Source organism: Amphiura filiformis, chromosome 4 (genome assembly GCF_039555335.1).
Source record: "Amphiura filiformis chromosome 4, Afil_fr2py, whole genome shotgun sequence".
Classification (NCBI taxonomy): domain Eukaryota; kingdom Metazoa; phylum Echinodermata; class Ophiuroidea; order Amphilepidida; family Amphiuridae; genus Amphiura; species Amphiura filiformis.
In genome coordinates, this window is record NC_092631.1 from 19,245,084 (window position 1) to 19,269,372 (window position 24,289).

Consider the following 24,289-nt stretch of genomic DNA (forward strand, 5'->3'; position numbering starts at 1 on the left):
ATATATCAATGGAAAGCTTATGATGTTAGGATACTAAAACCTTTTTTTTTTCGAATTTTTGATGGCCAGTAAAGCTGAAAAATTAAAAAAAAATCAATACATTTTTGTATTTTTTTAATTCTCTTAAAAAGCACCCAAATCAATCGTCTTTAACCTTGGGAACGCTCGTGACGTAAGCTCAGAGTTTGCAGTCACGAGATCCCACTCGGAAACATGTAACATTTTTACAGCGCCTATGTCGTAAAAGCGTGTCAGTAAGTGATTGGCTGAATAATTACTCCATGTGTAACAAATCCTGTCCATACGGTCCTAAAAACAACATCTCACCAAGCAGCTCTACTGAAGTATTTGCCTGCAGAACGGCTAATACAAACTTTTCGCATTCCTGTCGACATTGAAGTGAGAGCGTATTATGGTAAGTGCAACAAGCTATTTGATTTCTTTATCCTATAAGGCTAAACAAATTTGTTATGTCTCAAAGCCCATGGCAGTTTCAAAAACGAATGCAGAATGAGATTGTTTTTTAACATTTTTATTTCGTTTTAAGATTTTAACTTTTAAGTTTTGAATTATGATGTCATTTTCGAGTGTTCAATAGCACACAGCATAAAATTGTGGTTGAGTTACACAATTGAAGTACAAATATCAATTGTTTTATACCTAAACAATGCGAGTTTCGAATCAAGTAACTTTCTTCCAAATTTGTCTCAGAATTTCATTTTACGCAAACTATAAAAAGGGGAAATAAAAATGAATTTGCCATTTCAGCTGACATGAACGCTGAAAAACCAACGCGCGCGTGGGCTTTGAGACATAACATTTTTTAGCCTAACCATGATAACTGCGATTTTGAGTTGAAATGAATTCTTTGCCTGACGTACCATTGCCTCTATGAAACTTGTAGTCCGGGTCTGGACCTTGTGGATAGGGACTTTACCTTCACTCACATACTAGAAGGATGACTTGGTGATTTTTGGTAAGGGAGCACCTGTTTGTGGGAAAATTTTTTGTGCTATACCCACTTTTACAATTTCATGCTTTGCGGCCAAGGGGTCATTTTGGACCACTTTTTAACAGGCAATTGTGTCCATAAATTTGGTTTAGAGACCTTCCTCTATGTGTGAAACCTTTTCTATTTGTTAGATCTTGCTCGGTTTTGAGACCTTTCTTGGTTTTTAAACCTTTTTCTGCTTTTTTAAACACGCTGACGCTATTCTTGAGACCTTTGCTTTTATTTTTTTAATATTTATCTGTTTTTGAGACCTTTTTCTGTTTTGAGTCCTTTATGATTTACCATTTGGTTGCCCAGTGAGCTGGAGTTTGATTGAGCAAAAGAAGTGCATTTATGTGACTCATTCAAGACATAAATAAGATCCGCAAGTTACAAATGGGCATTTCGGGCAAACAATTTTTGACATTAAGATAAGTGTTAAGTTTTTGTTTGTTTTTTTGTTATAAATGCAAAACTACTGACTGAGTTCACACAATATAACAAGAAACATGTAGCACAGTCTATTTCCTACACCGTGTAAACAGTGGTTACAAATAAATTAATGATTATGTAACGCCTGTCAAAATGCATTTCATTCCCTTCAAACTCTTAAATGCTTGTGATCATTTTGACATTCTGTCATTCATGTTGAGGTATCCTATTTGATTTATGCTATTGACTTATTCCCAGAGATCTAACATGCAGAGGTGGATTTAAGGAAACGGGTCCTGTCAGCAAAGAAGCCCGGTGCCATTATGGACAGATTCAGATTCAGATTGTTATATTTTCATATAAATACACATCTCCACATACAAAATATTCATGAAATAAATGTTACACATGGTTGCACTTATCAGTATTACAATTAACAGACCATCATTATCATAACTATTTATAACGATAATAATACATATGAATAATAATAATAAAAGATAATAAATGTAATTATAATAAATAATTCCCTTAGGGGGAACTTAAGTAAGAGAAGGGGAAGTAATTTCGGGGGGTAATTTAAGGATACGATACATGATTTACCGACAAGTGACTCATTTCAGAATGCGATCATGAATTTTGAAGAAAAAAAGTTTCCACAGGCTTCGTTGGGACTCGAACCAGCGATTCTAAACTTCCTTCGATTACGCGTCTAGCGCTTTACCGCTCGGCCACCTTGGCAGTTGAGCGGATGAGTGTAATGATAAAAGATAAATCTCATAATGCCATCTTTAGCCTTTTGTTTACTAAAAAAGACGCGTTTTGTAAAGATAGATGAACCGTTTTATGCATAAATAGCACGAACGTTTGGGAAAGGTTTCAAACAAATAATAAAGACACTGATGTGATGATGAAATTGCGTAAGTCGGGAATTATCTGCGTCGCAATGTTTTGTTTTGGTTTTAGGAATTTGACCTTAAAATTTACGACTTCATGACATTATCATTCGAAATGAACAAAAGATATTTCAACACTATATGTCCTCATTCTTTCTCTAGAATGTTTTGTACATGTATGTGAAATTTAAAATTGATATAAAACGTTTGTGTTTTGATCGATTACAAAAATTAATTTTTGTCGTACAAAGAAATTGTATCTGGCGTGAATTACACTACAGTTTTTATTCCTAGGGCTCTTTGACTTCTTCAAATAATTGTTTTAATGATAGAGTGAATCCCCTGGCCCTCTATAATTACGCACAAAAGATCGAGTCCCCTTAATGGAAGAGAGAAGGAATGAGAGAAAGGGGGAAATTCGAGAAACCTTACATTTTTTACATAGTAAAATGTTCACATAAAAACGTTACAAATGTATGCAAGGAGGTTTCTCCTCGTGGTATAAAAATGACGAAAACCCATCAGCTTCCGTGAGCTTCGCCCCAAGACCCCTCCAAGGCCCTAATGCGGGCCCCTGGACCCCACACCAGTAAAGGTTCCGCTCGCTACGCTCGCTCGCTTTGATCTACTTCTTAATCAACTTGGGGGGATTTTGGAGCCTTGCCCACCCTGGCAGAGAGGGCTGGCTACGCCCATGTCCACACACACGTGTTTGTTAAAAAGTATAAACAACATGAAGCGGTACTATAAATAAAACAAATAAAAGAAAATGAGGTACAGGTATGTGGGTTATAGTTAGTTATCAGTAAGAAAATGAAAACGGGAATAAAAATAGGCTAAAGAAGGAAAGAAAGAAACTAATCACGAAATGTAAGGAAGAAAGAAGCTAAAATAGGAAACTAATCAGGAAATCAGGGGCTATTTTAGGAGAAAAAATCACAGCACGTAAGCAAACGTAAAATCTAAAAGATCAGCCAGCGGAGACGAGGTTGTGGGGAAGGGGTTGCTGGAGGGAGGGTTGTCTCCCTCGAGTTTTGTTAATTTTTAAAAAACATTTTATTGACTCATTTTTGACGTTAAGGGCTCGGATAGCGGCGCGTCGCGACGTTTGCACAGTAATTGTATGGGACCTGAGAGCATGGAGCTATTATATCCGTGGAGGGGCAATAGATATGCGTTATACGCATTGTTCCTTTGTGCCGATTTGATTTGCCGACAGGCTATTCATCGAGAGGTACCTTTTGTTCAGAACAAAAGGGTTCCGCCATAAAATCGGTAACTGACCTGACAGTGTTAACAAAAGGGTTTATTGTAATGGCTACTGTCAATAAGTGATCAAAATAATGTCAGATGAAAGCGCCCACTTAAGCGACAGGTAGCTTTTGTTCTCATAACGGGTTTAACTGAGTGTTCGCCAGCACACAAAAGCACACTTAACTGTCGATGTACAATTATTAACACCCACCTTATTTTAGGCGCCTTTATTTAAATGAATTACCCGTAACAACGTGGAGTGGCTGCCAGGTATATAGGTCTATTTGTGTCACTTTCTATAATTAAATATTTCGCAGTATATGTTGTTATCATGGTTATAGACATATTCAATAAAGTTTACTGTTAGTTGTTACGAATGAATACACAAAAATTTTTGTTTTATTTTCATGCTTGTAGGCATTTATTTTCCCCAGCACTCATGTTCATGATTTATAACTTAGATGGAATCAAATCTCTGATTTTTGAAGAAATTGAGCAATGAATTTCCAAAGGGATCAAAATTGCAACGTCTCGCTGACCTACTATCAAAATGTCTTTACTGAGACAAATGCGCACGAAGCGCGAGAAAAATTAACATTCTAATTTTAAAATGGGCAAAAAAATGAACGCATCTTCCCTTCTTTCCACAGTATGATTGTTACAGTAGGTTAGTAACGCTAACGCGTTGCTGTTGACAATTTGTTGATTCCATACAACCGTGAATGCCATTCATAACATCCTTTGTATAATAGATAATAACATCACTGTTCTTTTCCATCTGACTCATTAGCTCAGTCATGTCAGTTGGTAGAGCATGGGTCCGGTGATCCGAAGGTCCCTGGTTCAAATCCTGGATGGTCAGTGAAATTTTCTCACCGGCTGTCATTATGTATGTGGAGACTTGTGTCAAAATTTAATATAATATAATTTGTTGTGTAATCAGCAGAGATAATTTAATGGGAACTTCTTTGATGTATTTATTTTCGTTTATATATAATATAAATGATATGGGTCCAAGAATTTACCCTTGTGGTACACCTCAACTTATATTTTAAAATCTTAAATTTAATAACATAATTCATTTACAATTTTTCCTAATGTTGACGTACTATCATCGTAAGGACAACTTGTTGTCGGTTTCTTGGTAGGTTTCATGATAAAATGTCAATCACTTGATGAAAGTACACGTAGAAGGGTAAAATGTAAATTTATTTTATTGACTTGTCATTATTTCTAATTACCTACAGATCCATGAAAGTACGCTCCAGGTTCACTAATGTCATTAAGTTTATGGTATTATGTTAAAACAACATATGGAAAGGCTTCTATACAAAAACGATTCTCTTATAAACCATCATGAGCACAGTTTCCACTTCGATACACCTGAGCACATATTTTCGTCCAAGAGCACTCAATTCAGTAAACAGTGATTGTCTCCGCACAGTCTTTGATTACACTACACGGTTGAGTGCATAGCAATGTAAGAGCTATGGACCTTCTAGCTGAAAAATGGGCCTCTTAGATTGGTTTTGTCGAAACCTCGAGTGTTCCCTTCATCCAATCAGATTTTTTATATCAAACGAAAGCTAACACTTCCCCTTAAAACTCACTAGGTTAACAGATAACGCAATTCAATGTTATAGCAAGGCAAATGTGGAAAATCTGTTGAAAACTACCTATCCAAGCACATTTTTGACCAAAATGTAGGTTTTAAAAATTAAAACCTCAAGTGTTCCTTACAATATTTTTCAAATTTTATGTCATTAAATGAAAAAGCTCACTTATATTGCCCATATACTAGCGTCACTAGAATGAGCCGTGGCCAATTCTCTTTAAATTGCAAATCTTGTGCAAAAAGTTAATATTTTCGACTGTTTTGTCATACGGTTGTAAATTCAATGAACTATGACTTTGCTAAAGAGCGCTTACAAATTGATATGTGTTATATCAGAATGCAAAAACGAATACAAACTCTGCAAAAATGCATAAAATGCACACAGGTGCTTATAATTGCACGAAATTAAATTCTGTACAGTGCAACAGAGCATAAATGCCCAAAATTTGAAAGCTATATAATTTATGAACAATATACACTACACATAAACAATACTCCTACAAGGGATTTTTAACATATAGGAATCCAAACAATCAAGTACCAACATGCATAGTTTTGTCCTTATATCACTTTTGGGTTTTAACAAAATGTTATCAAACCTCTACTGCGATTGGCAGCTGCACAAGGCATTTCTTTGTTAGCTGATAATATCCAGCCATTCAGCAAGTGGCTAATAACTGACCTTGATAGTCTTGAATGAGTACTGTCATCTGCTACAACACCATCACACTCTAGGACCTGGTCACTCCATAATGCTAGAGGGAGCACGGTACTTTAACAATGGAGTGAAAGACCCATTATTGATTAGGCGCGGATTTTAAAAGTACAGCTCCTGTGCGTGTATAGCAAAAATTTGGAATAGAATGTTTGGAATTTTGAAACTAAAATACTAAAAGCATTTTGCAAAATGTGCTCTGACCAATTTATAAAGTATTTCTTTAGCTTTAATTTGACATATTGCTTGACATGTTTGGAATTATGGTAAATCATTAAAAATATATTTATTAATTAATCAATTATGTCCAATAATTTAAAAAATTAATACAAATATGCAGATATTCTCTGACAGAATGGTAGGATTTGACAAGAGTCAATATATCTTGTAAATTTAATTCTTATAACATATTTATTTTTGACGATAAAAAAATAAATTCTTTTTTTTTTTTCATACATTTCTTTTTGTTATGCTAATTATATGAAAATGTACGAAAACGTGTCAAAGTTTGCAACCTTATTAAAGATCAGAGGTTGATCAATAAATGTTGCAAGTGACATCTTTCACTTTAATCTAGATTTTAAATTATGTGTCAATCTGTCCAAAATTGCAGTTTTGGGCATTTATGCTCTGTTGCACTGTAGAATGTAATAATAAAAAATGTTTGAAGTTGCTAAGAAGGATAAGTTTTCAATGCAATCCATTTAAATTATCGTTTTGACAACTCGATGAAATTACAGATCTGGTTTTGATTACTGTCTGTCCAATTAACTTAGATACCCAGTTTTTGTTACTTATTTGAAAAAATATCCACTTTCAAAAAAGTCATGAAAGAAAGGTGTTAACATTTACTGACACCTAACGGGATTTTTGTGTTTCCAAAGCATGAGTGAGGGTTTACCTGAAATTCTATTGAAATTGGAAGGTTTTTCTCAACACTTTGAAAATAATCCGGTAGAGGTTGGGTACCATTATTTTGGAAGGTCTCATTATACGGATTTGTAGGTATATTGATTTTGGATAGTGAATAGATGAATAGTAAATTAATTATATACTCCTCACCAAAAACATTTGTTCAATATAATTCAGTTCATAAAATGCAGACAGTGTTTCTTATTCGCATTTATTCTTAATGTATTAACTCAGTCATCCCAGCTGCCCTCAGCCAATTACAACAATTCGAAGGTATTTGAATCTTCTTCTGTGCATGCTTTTGGCTTGGCCCAATTCTATAATAAGTACAAATTGTATGCCCTATTAGTCCATACAGGACCAACGCAATATTCAGTATTATAATCAACGCCGTCAGGCGTTGGTCCTTGTAGATTCGACATATCCTCCCTTGGAAAGTCAAGGGAAATGTCAAACTGACTAACCACGCCTACTGACAGCTACTGACGATATTTAGCCAATCAGATTAGATTGCCTTCCACCTGCCAACCACTAGCTTCCAGCTTTGGATCTAACACCACTATTGCGTAACAATATCGATAATCATGTCCATTCATTCATTCAATTTATCTATGAGCGTGTTTATAGTGGTGTACGGTATTTATACGGTATCCTTATACGCATATGGGATTAGGATGGAATGTGACTTATCCGTTATCTCGGCTGTTCAGTCAGCCGCCTGCACAACCGATTCTTTAGAAATGCTTAGTCGCGCTAAAAGTCGATCGATACATGTTAAAATCAGCACAATTCAGAGATACACCTTTTTGCTATGAAATTAATTTTCTCGGTCAAATATAAAGCAATATATTTTTTTTTTTTTGTAATGTCAGTTAAAAACTTGGTGCTTGGATATATATTTTTTTTTTAATCCTGGTATTAAAATTAAGCATCAAATTGTGTCTTTTAGTGTGATATTTTTGATTTTTATAGGGCTTGAGTTCGCCTGCGAGCTTTTTACGGAATTGGTTTTTAGCGTCTCAAACTAATATAGTTTGCTAAAGAAAGATATTTCCCACCTCTGTAACGCACATCGTGTGGGTCTATATATTATAGTTTTGTCAGAATTTCCGTTTTTATTTTACCCTTTTTCCCTTCATGCTCTGAAAATGTCAAACTCGGTGCCTTTATCTCGTGCGCAACCAGCAGAAATAGTCGATATTTTCATTGTTGTCATCCAGGGCAATTTTCCATTGAAAAGCAAAGATCATGAAGATTGCCCGACTAGCGATTTGGTAGCCCAAATCCACAATTGGAAAATGAGGTGAATTTTAAAAATTTGCTCCCGTGATAGCCTGCAATTTCAATTTATATGCATTCCATGATTATGAAAACCATTTTGTCTGTCTGTGTGTTTGTTTACCTACAACCATGGCCAAAATGTGTTGGGACACTTATGGAAAACGTACACTATAGTATGACCTTATTTCCGTTATTATTAACGTGATAAAGTGGAGGTTTCTTTGGTGTCAAGCCTAAACACTTTCCTAACACCCCAACCTCCCCTTCCCCACCAATCAATGTTGGGTGCCACAAGGCTCGTGTGACCAAAAAAGTCGAATTCAACATTGATCGGGGGAGTGGGGGGCTTATTTACATTACCCTATCAAACCGTCCCAACACTTATGGCCAGCATTGTCTCTAAGGTACAAAAAATCAAATTTTAAAATGTGTGTTTTGGCCCATATCTCCTCAACCATAGCTTGGATTTTCCTCAAATTTTACATGAAAACGGAGAAACTATTTATCTTTTCACTTATATAAAAATTATTGCATTTTCCTCATGTGATTTAGGGATACGGTCACGTTTTATACGCAATATCATGTATTTTACAGTGCGTTCTGAACATTATTAGCCTATGCCAACTACGTATTTTGCGTAAAATGACGTTTTATTTTGAAAGAGTAGTGATTTAATCGCCAGAAATACATGATATTTGTTGACAGGAATTGATTGAAGTCTTTTAAAAGAGTGATTTTGGGAAAAAAATACTTAAAATTTAAAAAAAGCTAATTTTTAGACAAAAAAACCCAAACCTTAATCATTTTCATCGTTTGCATCAAAATGTATGTGGTATTTGCAACGAGTATATCGTGTAAATATAATCATAGTCGGCAGGAGTAGGCTTAAATTACATTTTATGACTGAAATTTATTAAAGCGCTTTCAAAGAAACTTATAGTAAGTATAGAAAGTAAAATATAGGTAGACATGCAGAAAAAAAGAAGGCCGGACATTGGCAAAAATTAATAGAACGACGAATATGAAATGATGAAGGATATTGTAAAATAATAAAAAAAAAAAAAAAAAAAAAAAATCTAAATAAATTCAGGGCTCGAACCCGTGTCCACTGCGCCTGTGGCATATGCCGTATCCATTGCGCAACAGAGCTGTGTAACTTCAACAGGCTTAAACTATAATATAATGCTATTCAACATGCATGTATATAAATATACGCTCTACACACGATATACAGTCCAAAAAATACATTTTACGGCATTTGTTTCATTAACTGAATATTTATCATATAGCAGGTGTTGGCTGACATTGTGCTCCACATTTAGTTCAGTTTTTGTCCGGGATAAATGACTACGGGACAAAATCGGACGGTATACACGTCTTTAAAGAGTAAAGAATTTTAATATAATATTACTTTCTTTTTCTTTTTTACAAACGTGTATATCGTTCGTTTTTGTCCCAAAATCATTTTACCCCGGCCCAAAACTGAAATATATGTGGAGCACAAATGTCAGCCAACACCTGCTATATGATAAATATTCAGTTAATGAAACAAATGCCGTAAAAGTGTGATTTGTTTGACTGTTTATCGTCCGTAGAGCGTATATTTATATACATGCATCTTGAATAGCATTATATTACAGTTTAAGCCTGTTAAAGTAATACAGCTCTGTGGTCCAATGGATACGGCATCTGCCACAGGCACAGTGGACACGGGTTCGAGCCCCTGAATTTATTTATATATCTTTTTCTTTTCTTTTTTTTTATTATTTTACAATATCCTTCATCATATTATATTCGTCGTTCTATTAATATAAAAAATAACATAGCACATAAAAAAAGTAATTATCATAATATTACACATAATTTCTAAATTAGAATTTCATCATCTTCAGAAGATAGCAAACTTTTATTCCTTTATTTGTTTTTTGATCACGAGATGTTGTGATAACTTTTATTTTCTTCTATAGCTGTAATGTGACATTTTAATTGGTGGAAACAATAATTTTCCATTTTAAAACCCAAGTTTTTGACAGTTAAAGTGACGAATAGTGAACTTAGACAGGGCCAAAATATCGTTTTAAGACAATTTAAGTGACCAGTCCCTAAATTTCAAATGTAGCCATCCAAATTTTTTTTGGTAAGGCCACATGATAAGATCTCTAACTGCTCCAAATTTGGTGTCAATATCATATTTACTTTTTGAGTTATAAGCAAAAAACTGAAATTAGATGATTTTTTTCAACTTTTCAAATAGCCAACATGTGTTGGGACACTTATGGAAAACGTACACTATAGTATGACCTTATTTCCGTTATTATTAACGTGATAAAGTGGAGGTTTCTTTGGTGTCAAGCCTAAACACTTTCCTAACACCCCAACCTCCCCTTCCCCACCAATCAATGTTGGGTGCCACAAGGCTCGTGTGACCAAAAAAGTCGAATACAACATTGATCGGGGAGTGGGGGGCTTATTTACATTACCCTATCAAAACGTCCCAACACTTATGGCCAGCATTGTCTCTAAGGTACAAAAAATCAAATTTTAAAATGTGTGTTTTGGCCCATATCTCCTCAACCATAGCTTGGATTTTCCTCAAATTTTACATGAAAACGGAGAAACTATTTATCTTTTCACTTATATAAAAATTATTGCATTTTCCTCATGTGATTTAGGGATACGGTCACGTTTTATACGCAATATCATGTATTTTACAGTGCGTTCTGAACATTATTAGCCTATGCCAACTACGTATTTTGCGTAAAATGACGTTTTATTTTGAAAGAGTAGTGATTTAATCGCCAGAAATACATGATATTTGTTGACAGGAATTGATTGAAGTCTTTTAAAAGAGTGATTTTGGGAAAAAAATACTTAAAATTTAAAAAAAAGCTAATTTTTAGACAAAAAAAAACCCAAACCTTAATCATTTTCATCGTTTGCATCAAAAATGTATGTGGTATTTGCAACGAGTATATCGTGTAAATATAATCATAGTCGGCAGGAGTAGGCTTAAATTACATTTTATGACTGAAATTTATTAAAGCGCTTTCAAAGAAACTTATAGTAAGTATAGAAAGTAAAATATAGGTAGACATACAGAAAAAAAGAAGGACGGACATTGGCAAAAATTAATAGAACGACGAATATAATATGATGAAGGATATTGTAAAATAATAAAAAAAAAAAAAAAAAAAAGAAATCTAAATAAATTCAGGGCTCGAACCCGTGTCCACTGCGCCTGTGGCATATGCCGTATCCATTGCGCAACAGAGCTGTAACTTCAACAGGCTTAAACTATAATATAATGCTATTCAACATGCATGTATATAAATATACGCTCTACACGATATACAGTCCAAAAAAATACATTTTACGGCATTTGTTTCATTAACTGAATATTTATCATATAGCAGAGTGTTTGACATTGTTTCTTTTTTCCACATTTATCGTTCAGTTTTGTCCGGGATAAATGACTTTACCCGGCCCAAAACGGAAATATATGTGGAGCAAAAATGTCAGCCAACACCTGCTATATGATAAATATTCAGTTAATGAAACAAATGCCGTAAAAGTGTGATTTGTTTGACTGTTTATCGTCCGTAGAGCGTATATTTATATACATGCATCTTGAATAGCAGTATATTACAGTTTAAGCCTGTTAAAGTAATACAGCTCTGTGGTCCAATGGATACGGCATCTGCCACAGGCACAGTGGACACGGGTTCGAGCCCCTGAATTTATTTATATATCTTTTCTCTTTTTCTTTTTTGTTATTATTTTACAATATCCTTCATCATATTATATTCGTCGTTCTATTAATATAAAAAATAACATAGCACATAAAAAAGTAATTATCATAATATTACACATAATTTCTAAATTAGAATTTCATCATCTTCAGAAGATAGCAAACTTTTATTCCTTTATTTGTTTTTTGATCACGAGATGTTGTGATAACTTTTATTTTCTTCTATAGCTGTAATGTGACATTTTAATTGGTGGAAACAATAATTTTCCATTTTAAAACCCAAGTTTTTGACAGTTAAAGTGACGAATAGTGAACTTAGACAGGGCCAAAATATCGTTTTAAGACAATTTAAGTGACCAGTCCCTAAATTTCAAATGTAGCCATCCAAATTTTTTTTGATAAAGCCACATGATAAGATCTCTAACTGCTCCAAATTTGGTGTCAATATCATATTTACTTTTTGAGTTATAAGCAAAAAACTGAAATTAGATGATTTTTTTTCAACTTTTCAAATAGCCAACATGTGTTGGGACACTTATGGAAAACGTACACTATAGTATGACCTTATTTCCGTTATTATTAACGTGATAAAGTGGAGGTTTCTTTGGTGTCAAGCCTAAACACTTTCCTAACACCCAACCCTCCCCTTCCCCACCAATCAATGTTGGGTGCCACAAGGCTCGTGTGACCAAAAAAGTCGAATTTAACATTGTTCGGTGGAGTGGGGGGCTTATTTACATTACCCTATCAAACCGTCCCAACACTTATGGCCAGCATTGTCTCTAAGGTACAAAAATCAAATTTTAAAATGTGTGTTTTGGCCCATATCTCCTCAACCATAGCTTGGATTTTCCTCAAATTTTACATGAAAACGGAGAAACTATTTATCTTTTCACTTATATAAAAATTATTGCATTTTCCTCATGTGATTTAGGGATACGGTCACGTTTTATACGCAATATCATGTATTTTACAGTGCGTTCTGAACATTATTAGCCTATGCCAACTACGTATTTTGCGTAAAATGACGTTTTATTTTGAAAGAGTAGTGATTTAATCGCCAGAAATACATGATATTTGTTGACAGGAATTGATTGAAGTCTTTTAAAAGAGTGATTTTGGGAAAAAAATACTTAAAATTTAAAAAAAAGCTAATTTTTAGACAAAAAAAACCCCAAACCTTAATCATTTTCATCGTTTGCATCAAAAATGTATGTGGTATTTGCAACGAGTATATCGTGTAAATATAATCATAGTCGGCAGGAGTAGGCTTAAATTACATTTTATGACTGAAATTTATTAAAGCGCTTTCAAAGAAACTTATAGTAAGTATAGAAAGTAAAATATAGGTAGACATACAGAAAAAAAGAAGGACGGACATTGGCAAAAATTAATAGAACGACGAATATAATATGATGAAGGATATTGTAAAATAAAAAAAAAAAAAAAAAAAAAAATCTAAATAAATTCAGGGCTCGAACCCGTGTCCACTGCGCCTGTAATAACAGATGCCGTATCCATTGCGCAACAGAGCTGTTAACTTCAACAGGCTTAAACTATAATATAATGCTATTCCGGGAACATGACATGTACGGGACAAACGCTCTACACGGTATATACGTCTTTAAAGAGTAAAGAATTTTTTATAATATTATTTTCTTTTAGCTTTTGACAAACGTGTATATCGTTCGTTTTTGTCCCAAAATCATTTTACCCCGGCCCAAAACTGAAATATAAGTGGAGCACAAATGTCAGCCAACACCTGCTATATGATAAATATTCAGTTAATGAAACAAATGCCGTAAAAGTGTGATTTGTTTGACTGTTTATCGTCCGTAGAGCGTATATTTATATACATGCATCTTGAATAGCATTATATTACAGTTTAAGCCTGTTAAAGTAATACAGCTCTGTGGTCCAATGGATACGGCATCTGCCACAGGCACAGTGGACACGGGTTCGAGCCCCTGAATTTATTTATATATCTTTTTCTTTTCTTTTTTGTTATTATTTTACAATATCCTTCATCATATTATATTCGTCGTTCTATTAATATAAAAAATAACATAGCACATAAAAAAGTAATTATCATAATATTACACATAATTTCTAAATTAGAATTTCATCATCTTCAGAAGATAGCAAACTTTTATTCCTTTATTTGTTTTTTGATCACGAGATGTTGTGATAACTTTTATTTTCTTCTATAGCTGTAATGTGACATTTTAATTGGTGGAAACAATAATTTTCCATTTTAAAACCCAAGTTGTTGACAGTTAAAGTGACGAATAGTGAACTTAGACAGGGCCAAAATATCGTTTTAAGACAATTTAAGTGACCAGTCCCTAAATTTCAAATGTAGCCATCCAAATTTTTTTTGATAAAGCCACATGATAAGATCTCTAACTGCTCCAAATTTGGTGTCAATATCATATTTACTTTTTGAGTTATAAGCAAAAAACTGAAATTAGATGATCTTTTTTCAACTTTTCAAATACAACCATGGCCAAAATGTGTTGGGACACTTATGGAAAACGTACACTATAGTATGACCTTATTTCCGTTATTATTAACGTGATAAAGTGGAGGTTTCTTTGGTGTCAAGCCTAAACACTTTCCTAACACCCAAACCCTCCCCCTTCCCCACTAATCAATGTTGGGTGCCACAAGGCTCGTGTGACCAAAAAAGTCGAATTCAACATTGATCGGGGAGTGGGGGCTTATTTACATTACCCTATCAAACCGTCCCAACACTTATGGCCAGCATTGTCTCTAAGGTACAAAAAATCAAATTTTAAAATGTGTGTTTTGGCCCATATCTCCTCAACCATAGCTTGGATTTTCCTCAAATTTTACATGAAAACGGAGAAACTATTTATCTTTTCACTTATATAAAAATTATTGCATTTTCCTCATGTGATTTAGGGATACGGTCACGTTTTATACGCAATATCATGTATTTTACAGTGCGTTCTGAACATTATTAGCCTATGCCAACTACGTATTTTGCGTAAAATGACGTTTTATTTTGAAAGAGTAGTGATTTAATCGCCAGAAATACATGATATTTGTTGACAGGAATTGATTGAAGTCTTTTAAAAGAGTGATTTTGGGAAAAAAATACTTAAAATTTAAAAAAAAGCTAATTTTTAGACAAAAAAAAACCCAAACCTTAATCATTTTCATCGTTTGCATCAAAAATGTATGTGGTATTTGCAACGAGTATATCGTGTAAATATAATCATAGTCGGCAGGAGTAGGCTTAAATTACATTTTATGACTGAAATTTATTAAAGCGCTTTCAAAGAAACTTATAGTAAGTATAGAAAGTAAAATATAGGTAGACATACAGAAAAAAAGAAGGACGGACATTGGAAAAAATTAATAGAACGACGAATATAATATGATGAAGGATATTGTAAAATAATAAAAAAAAAAAAAAAAAAAAGAAATCTAAATAAATTCAGGGGCTCGAACCCGTGTCCACTGCGCCTGTGGCAGATGCCGTATCCATTGCGCAACAGAGCTGTGTAACTTCAACAGGCTTAAACTATAATATAATGCTATTCAACATGCATGTATATAAATATACGCTCTACACACGATATACAGTCCAAAAAATACATTTTACGGCATTTGTTTCATTAACTGAATATTTATCATATAGCAGGTGTTGGCTGACATTGTGCTCCACATTTAGTTCAGTTTTGTCCGGGATAAATGACTACGGACAAAATCGGACGGTATACACGTCTTTAAAGAGTAAAGAATTTTAATATAATATTACTTTCTTTTTCTTTTTACAAACGTGTATATCGTTCGTTTTTGTCCCAAAATCATTTTACCCCGGCCCAAAACTGAAATATATGTGGAGCACAAATGTCAGCCAACACCTGCTATATGATAAATATTCAGTTAATGAAACAAATGCCGTAAAAGTGTGATTTGTTTGACTGTTTATCGTCCGTAGAGCGTATATTTATATACATGCATCTTGAATAGCATTATATTACAGTTTAAGCCTGTTAAAGTAATACAGCTCTGTGGTCCAATGGATACGGCATCTGCCACAGGCACAGTGGACACGGGTTCGAGCCCTGAATTTATTTATATATCTTTTTTTTTCTTTTTGTTATTATTTTACAATATCCTTCATCATATTATATTCGTCGTTCTATTAATATAAAAAATAACATAGCACATAAAAAAAGTAATTATCATAATATTACACATAATTTCTAAATTAGAATTTCATCATCTTCAGAAGATAGCAAACTTTTATTCCTTTATTTGTTTTTTGATCACGAGATGTTGTGATAACTTTTATTTTCTTCTATAGCTGTAATGTGACATTTTAATTGGTGGAAACAATAATTTTCCATTTTAAAACCCAAGTTGTTGACAGTTAAAGTGACGAATAGTGAACTTAGACAGGGCCAAAATATCGTTTTAAGACAATTTAAGTGACCAGTCCCTAAATTTCAAATGTAGCCATCCAAATTTTTTTTGATAAAGCCACATGATAAGATCTCTAACTGCTCCAAATTTGGTGTCAATATCATATTTACTTTTTGAGTTATAAGCAAAAAACTGAAATTAGATGATTTTTTTTCAACTTTTCAAATACAACCATGGCCAAAATGTGTTGGGACACTTATGGAAAACGTACACTATAGTATGACCTTATTTCCGTTATTATTAACGTGATAAAGTGGAGGTTTCTTTGGTGTCAATCCTAAACACTTTCCTAACACTCAAACCCTCCCCTTCCCCACCAATCAATGTTGGGTGCCACAAGGCTCGTGTGACCAAAAAGTCGAATTCAACATTGATCGGGGGAGTGGGGGGCTTATTTACATTACCCTATCAAACCGTCCCAACACTTATGGCCAGCATTGTAGGTTAGTCCGTATTAAGAGACGCACGCTTGAGGTTCATGAAAATCCACGGTCCAAACCTAGAAAAATTAGCGTGTTATTATAGGGGATTTTAATCTTCTGTCCCTCCTATCTCCATGTGAATTTTGTATGACCTACCCCCCCCCCCATCGCGGGTTGCCATTTTCATTACACCCTTCAGACTTGTGTTCGGGTTTCTGTAGAGATTCATCAGTGTTCGGGTTTGTTTTTAATTTGACATGTAGGCCTATATATAGGCCTAACCATATTTGTCATAATTAAGCGCTATACCTAAATGTATAGCTATGCTATATATTATTATGTAATATCATGTACATGTTGGCCTATAGGGTGGGGTGGGTGCAGAGGTGTGTAAGGTGGGTAGTGGGGGTGTATGTAGGGAAACTTTGGTGTGGTAATCAACACACTTTAACCATGACTTTCAATGCAAGGCTTATTGTTGCCACAAATGGTTTTTTTCCTTACGGTTATTTAATAAGTTTTTTATAAACTTCCATGTTTAACCTGGTATTGTTTTGGCTGCTTCATTAGGGCCTATGACTTTCGGTGGGTTTCCAAAAGCAGTTTCAAACAAACACAAACAAAAGGCACCATACCCAGTCACCTTCATGACAATTGAAACACTACGTCAAGTATTAACATCCAAGTTATTCTGTTTTTAGGCAAGCAATTTTAAATAATTGCTTGAACAGGTTTTTGTTTAAAAACAAAAACCTGTTTAAGTTAACAATGAAAATGAATGGTTCTTATAAGGCACAATCTCTGATGAGGAACTCAAAGCGCGTAAAGCACGAAATTTACAAACAAACATAAAAACAATCAATTTATAAAGATGTTTAAAAACAAAAACCTGTTTAAGTTAACAATGATAATGAACGGTTCTTATAAGCCACAATCTCTGATGGTTCTTATAAGGACAATCTATTTCTGGCGTTTAAATAACGAAAGTCTGGGGCGTTACGCCGGGGCGTTACGAAGGTTATTTCTTTGGAAGTGTGTTCCAAACAGTTTGCTTGATCATAAAACATACAGCGTAATATAATGTTTTGTAAAAGAAAGTTTTGTTTAAAATATTGCCCAATTGCATGTAAGCCTTCGGGCAAAGTTGTTTTGAGGAGAAGCAAATTTCAACACATTGGTCCGAATCACTCACGTGATGATGAAATATCCTCATCGTGCTATAAACATGATCAGTATTATAGGAACGCTATTTGGCCTGGGAATTTCGTTGCTATATTGAAGTTCTGGCAACACTGTATCATGCCGGTATTCCTATTAAACCCAGGGATATCGATCCACAATGCTAGTATTATTAGCCTTATATTTCACGCGTTCACGCGGTGAAAAAATGGTGAAATCAAAACGTAAATTCTGACAAAACTATGATATATCGCTCACGGTGATGTGCGTTAGAAAGTTGGGAAAAATCCTTCATTAGCGTACTATATTACTTTGAAAAGCTAAAAGGTTGATCCAAGAAAAGGCTCGCGGGCAGAGTTTAAGCCTATCAAAATCGAAAATCTTACACGAAATGACTGAATTTCACGCCTAAGTTTAACACTGGGATTTGAAAAAAAAGAGTATCAAGCACTACAATTTGACCTGACATTTATACTAGGGATGACCATCATAATTTCATGTTGCCCCTATTGCTACAAAAGATTGTTTTCTGGAAAGAACTCATCAACAGAAGTATGTTGGTGGTTAAATGGTCAAAATCGGTCAAAAACTTTTCGAATTATGAATTTTCAAAGTTTCCCATTCTGACCGGTCATTGGAACGAAATAAATTGACAAAGTCTAAATATAGCAATGTGAGCAAAATTGGTATAAGCATATATTTACCTTTTTATATTTCTTTATTTTAATATATATGCAAACATGAAACAAGCATATTGTGAAAGTATCAAAGCGGTTTCTTATGAAATGGCACTTTACTAGTCAATAGCATTAAGTATTTCTTCAAACCGAGGCACTGAAATCATGCTTTTAGAAAACATTTGCCAAAAATCATCCATAATGGCCAAAGTGGCACAAAATCAAAAGTCCAGGTGAACTTTTTTCCACAACAATATACACTACACATAAGAAAAATACTAATGTACTACAAGGGATTTTCAACATAGGAATACAAACAATCAAGTACCAACATGCACAGCTTTGTCCTGATATCACTTCTGGGGTTTTAACAAAATGTTTAACCTCTATTGTGATTGGCAGCAGCATAAGGTATCTCTTTGATAGCTGATAATGCCCAGCCATTCAGCAAGTGGCTAATAACTGACCTTGATAGGCTTGAATGAATACTGTCATGTGCTACAAAACCATCACACTCCAGGGCCTGGTCATTCCATATGCTACAGGGAGCACAATACTTTAACAATGGAGTGAAAGACTCATTATTGATTAGGCGCGTATTTTAAAAGTACAGCTCCTGTGCGTGTATAGCAGCAAGTCAGTGCAGATGGTATAAATATAAGAAAATTTTTAGGGTTGAAATCAGGTGAAAAATACATCAAATGAGCACGAAACTTCACATTTATGTTCAGAAAGGTGTCTTCTTAGCATGATTCGAAAGGAATATGGAAATTCCAAAGGGAAGCTGGTGATTTAATTTTAACTCAAGATCTACTTGTTCAATATTTTAACCTTTGTACAGAGGGTATGATAGAGGTATTAGTGGCAACTCTGCCAAATTTCAGCTCAGTAGGCCACGTTTTTCACCTGAAATTATTGACATGATTATTTTGTGCCATTCTTGAGCAGTGCTGAACTCAGCCACTGGCAATTAAGCGCACTGTGGTGATGGACCAATTTTGATTCGCACTTACAGGAAAATTAAATAAGTTATGTTGCTGTAATTTTCAAGATAGTTACAAAATATAATTGGCAATAACTTCCCCAATTTTTACAGAAAAATATTGAAAAATAAAAGAATGAGATCAATTTAGAAATGTCTGTGCAAGCAGTGCACAGTTGAGCTCCCTGCATGTCTATGGGAGTGTTCTAATCAAGTTGATGGTTCATTGGTCATCCCTATTTATACTGAAAAAATGAAAATGATTGCATTTCATTTGGCCGAGAAAATTAATTTTACATTGAAAAGGTGTAACTCAAAATTTAGCTCGTTTCAACACCAAATTCGATCGTTTGTATTGCCACATTAAATGACTGAGTGAGCCTTGCTAAACAAAAGAATCGGTTGTCCAGGCTGCTAACTGAATGAGCATTGATCAGATTTTACTTCTTCACCACTGTTCACAGGGTTACTAAACCCGAGAGGTGGTAGGCAATTGGGCAACTATTGAAGATTTTCCCCAGGACTTTTGATAATTCCTGTCCCATAGAAACCAATGGTTAAGAAAAAATTGGGCGACTTTTCAACATTGGCCCCTGCGACTTTTTTGGTTTGGTCATCGTTTCATTTTATCATTAGGCCTCAGTTATTATTATTTGTTTTACAATAATATAATAAATGGATGACGTAGCTATTTTGCATGCTTCGAATAAACTAGAAATTCAAGAAGTTACCCGCCAACAGACGAAGGGAGTTACAAGTTTTTTTACAGGGACATGGTTTTCCGACAGGATACGGGAAGAGCTTTATTTTCCAGTCAGCGCCAATTTGTGTTAATTTGTAAAATATCGACATCGCCATAAACTGTAGACATTTACTTGTTCAAGTTTAGTCCTATTCTAAAGTGAAGTAAGCCTATTCACTTTCTTTACTAACACAATATTTTCAGAGTTTGTTTCCAAAATGCATTAGTCCAATAGCTGCCTTGTGTAACATTTCGCTGGAATATTTTTACATTCTTAAGTTTAAATGACATTTAACGATTGGAATGGATATGTTTGCAAATCTGGCTTATTCTCTTTCAATAATAGATTTGTCCCCTAAAATTGTCCAATCTAAGGTTTTAAAATGGCTGCCATTGGACTTGATGCCTTTTGGAACAAAAAAAATATATTATTGTTTTCTTCGTCGTAAGTTTAAGAGATTTGCAATTATTTGCCAAAATTGTTATAACTATATATTCTACTACGCCAATGTTATTTAGAGTGGCAAGGTTACTGCTACTCAATATTTTCAAATAAAAAATCCCACAAAACAGTCTTTGGACTTAATGTCTTTTGGAACCAAACTCTTCATTTAATGATGTTCCAATTGTATCCATTATTTTAGGACCCTGGAATAAGGCAAAACAAGACCATCGCTTTATTCAATACATTTAATTTATGGGTAAAAATGGCATTTTTTGGTGATTTTTGTTCAGTTTTGAAAATTGACATAATATACATATTGCAAAGTGTATCAGTTTACTAAGATGGATTTATGGATCAAAAACGTCAATCACAACATTTTTCTGCGACCTATGGTTTTTGACATATGACCCCTTGGAATTCATAAGTAGGCCTAAAATGGGTGTTTTTAGTGATTTTGGTCATTTTCGTGTGGGGTATAAAAATGTTGGTGTATACAAAAAAGGGGTTCCAATATTATTTGAATCCATAAAAAAGTGGTTCTAAAAGTTTAACATACAGACAGGGGGTCAAAAAAATGTTGACATACTGAAATCAAAATTTTCCAGCCCCCAAGTATTTATGAACGTTCCCTTTCCTCTTTTTAAATACGTTTCCTCTTTAAGTACTGTATCTCTGCCAAATACAGTAAGCCAAAAAATTAAGGTACCAGTTATGTTCACCCCTGTATATCCTAAATAAAGACAGTCATTACCGGTACTCTTTAGCTCTGATTTAAGACCTTATTTGTTGAAATTGGTTGAGAATTAAAGAAACGGTGATCTAAAAACCTAATGAAGAAGCGAAATCAAAAGTTGCACTTTTGTGTTCTAATCAATGAAAGCACGACGCTGATTTTAACGTGCTAATCAAGGGAAGCGCAGCGCTACATGTAGTTCTCTTGTTCACGAACGTTTTGTGTACAAATCAATAGGGCATTTAATGCAGCAAATTGCAACTTTTAAATCGGAATCTTCCTTGCGTTTTGGGATCGCCCGGCAGGGGTTATTTTAACATGCCTCCTGGCACGTTCGTGCAGTGAGAATAGAAATCCGTGCAGTGAGAATTAAAATTCCGTGCTTAAAATATATCTATACTAGTTTCAGCCTGAAAAATGACTAAGAAATTAAAGAAGTTCCTCCACAAAGTAAGACTAATCTAGTTGGGAAATCCTATATCCTATATTTTATAGTTTGCGGTGATCAGTCAAACATTCAATTGGCGGGGGAAATCAAGCAAATATTGCTTCACAACGCCTCTTGTAACGCCCTTTCCTCCCACTTTTTCAGTCACTCGTGGGGGAAAGCATCTGGACGAGAAAGTCCTTTTTTCATTTGCTAAATGCATGTGAAATCAGCCGGTTTAAACTCTTCTAGAGGTGCTTACAAAGTAAAGGTATAGAAGTTAATACTAACTTGAACAATTTCAACGCTAAACTAAACACTTAGGTCCGATTTCTCGAAGCTTGGCTAGTGGTCAGGCTTCCTAAGCCAATAGGCTAGCCCAACCAATGTGGATCCATTTTATTGATTTATCTTTCTAGGTTGTGTATGATATGATATGATATGATATGATATGATATGATATGATATGATATGATATGATATGAAATGGTTCTTATAAGGCACAATCTCTGATGAGGAACTCAAAGCGCGTAAAGCACGAAATTTACAAACAAACATAAAAACAATCAATTTATAAAGATGTTTAAAAACAAAAACCTGTTTAAGTTAACAATGATAATGAACGGTTCTTATAAGCCACAATCTCTGATGGTTCTTATAAGGACAATCTATTTCTGGCGTTTAAATAACGAAAGTCTGGGGCGTTACGCCGGGGCGTTACGAAGATTATTTCTTTGGAAGTGTGTTCCAAACAGTTTGCTTGATCATAAAACATACAGCGTCATATAATGTTTTGTAAAAGAAAGTTTTGTTTAAAATATTGCCCAATTGCATGTAAGCCTTCGGGCAAAGTTGTTTTGAGGAGAAGCAAATTTCAACACATTGGTCCGAATCACTCACGTGATGATGAAATATCCTCATCGTGCTATAAACATGATCAGTATTATAGGAACGCTATTTGGCCTGGGAATTTCGTTGCTATATTGAAGTTCTGGCAACACTGTATCATGCCGGTATTCCTATTAAACCCAGGGATATCGATCCACAATGCTAGTATTATTAGCCTTATATTTCACGCGTTCACGCGGTGAAAAAAATGGTGAAATCAAAACGTAAATTCTGACAAAACTATGATATATCGCTCACGGTGATGTGCGTTAGAAAGTTGGGAAAAATCCTTCATTAGCGTACTATATTACTTTGAAAAGCTAAAAGGTTGATCCAAGAAAAGGCTCGCGGGCAGAGTTTAAGCCTATCAAAATCGAAAATCTTACACGAAATGACTGAATTTCACGCCTAAGTTTAACACTAGGATTTGAAAAAAAAAAAAAGTATCAAGCACTACAATTTGACCTGACATTTATACTGAAAAAATGAAAATGATTGCATTTCATTTGGCCGAGAAAATTAATTTTACATTGAAAAGGTGTAACTCAAAATTTAGCTCGTTTCAACACCAAATTCGATCGTTTGTATTGCCACATTAAATGACTGAGTGAGCCTTGCTAAACAAAAGAATCGGTTGTCCAGGCTGCTAACTGAATGAGCATTGATCAGATTTTACTTCTTCACCACTGTTCACAGGGTTACTAAACCCGAGAGGTGGTAGGCAATTGGGCAACTATTGAAGATTTTCCCCGGGACTTTTGATAATTCCTGTCCCATAGAAACCAATGGTTAAGAAAAAAATTGGGCGACTTTTCAACATTGGCCCCTGCGACTTTTTTGTTTTGGCCATCGTTTCATTTTATCATTAGGCCTCAGTTATTATTATTTGTTTTACAATAATATAATAAATGGATGACGTAGCTATTTTGCATGCTTCGAATAAACTAGAAATTCAAGAAGTTACCCGCCAACAGACGAAGGGAGTTACAAGTTTTTTTACAGGGACATGGTTTTCCGACAGGATACGGGAAGAGCTTTATTTTCCAGTCAGCGCCAATTTGTGTTAATTTGTAAAATGTCGACATCGCCATAAACTGTAGTCATTTACTTGTTCAAGTTTAGTCCTATTCTAAAGTGAAGTAGGCCTATTCACTTTCTTTACTAACACAATATTTTCAGAGTTTGTTTCCAAAATGCATTAGTCCAATAGCTGCCTTGTGTAACATTTCGCTGGAATATTTTTACATTCTTAAGTTTAAATGACATTTAACGATTGGAATGGATATGTTTGCAAATCTGGCTTATTCTCTTTCAATAATAGATTTGTCCCCTAAAATTGTCCAATCTAAGGTTTTAAAATGGCTGCCATTGGACTTGATGCCTTTTGGAACAAAAAAATATATTATTGTTTTCTTCGTAGTAAGTTTAAGAGATTTGCAATTATTTGCCAAAATTGTTATAACTATATATTCTACTACGCCAATGTTATTTA

General features: G+C 34.3%; 1 protein-coding gene across 2 annotated transcripts in view; it reads left to right on the forward strand.

The window, feature by feature from the left end:
• The first annotated feature begins 272 nt into the window (after nucleotides 1–272).
• LOC140150647 (galectin-3-binding protein B-like) overlaps nucleotides 273–24,289 on the forward strand; it is an 89,800-nt gene continuing 65,783 nt past the window's right edge. For both annotated transcript variants that reach the window (XR_011858828.1, XM_072172714.1), the window contains exon 1: nucleotides 273–415. Coding sequence is in view for 1 of the 2 variants with exons in the window: in XM_072172714.1 (XP_072028815.1) it covers nucleotides 413–415 (3 nt within the window). In the remaining variant the exon portion in view is untranslated. The remainder of the gene's footprint in view (nucleotides 416–24,289) is intronic.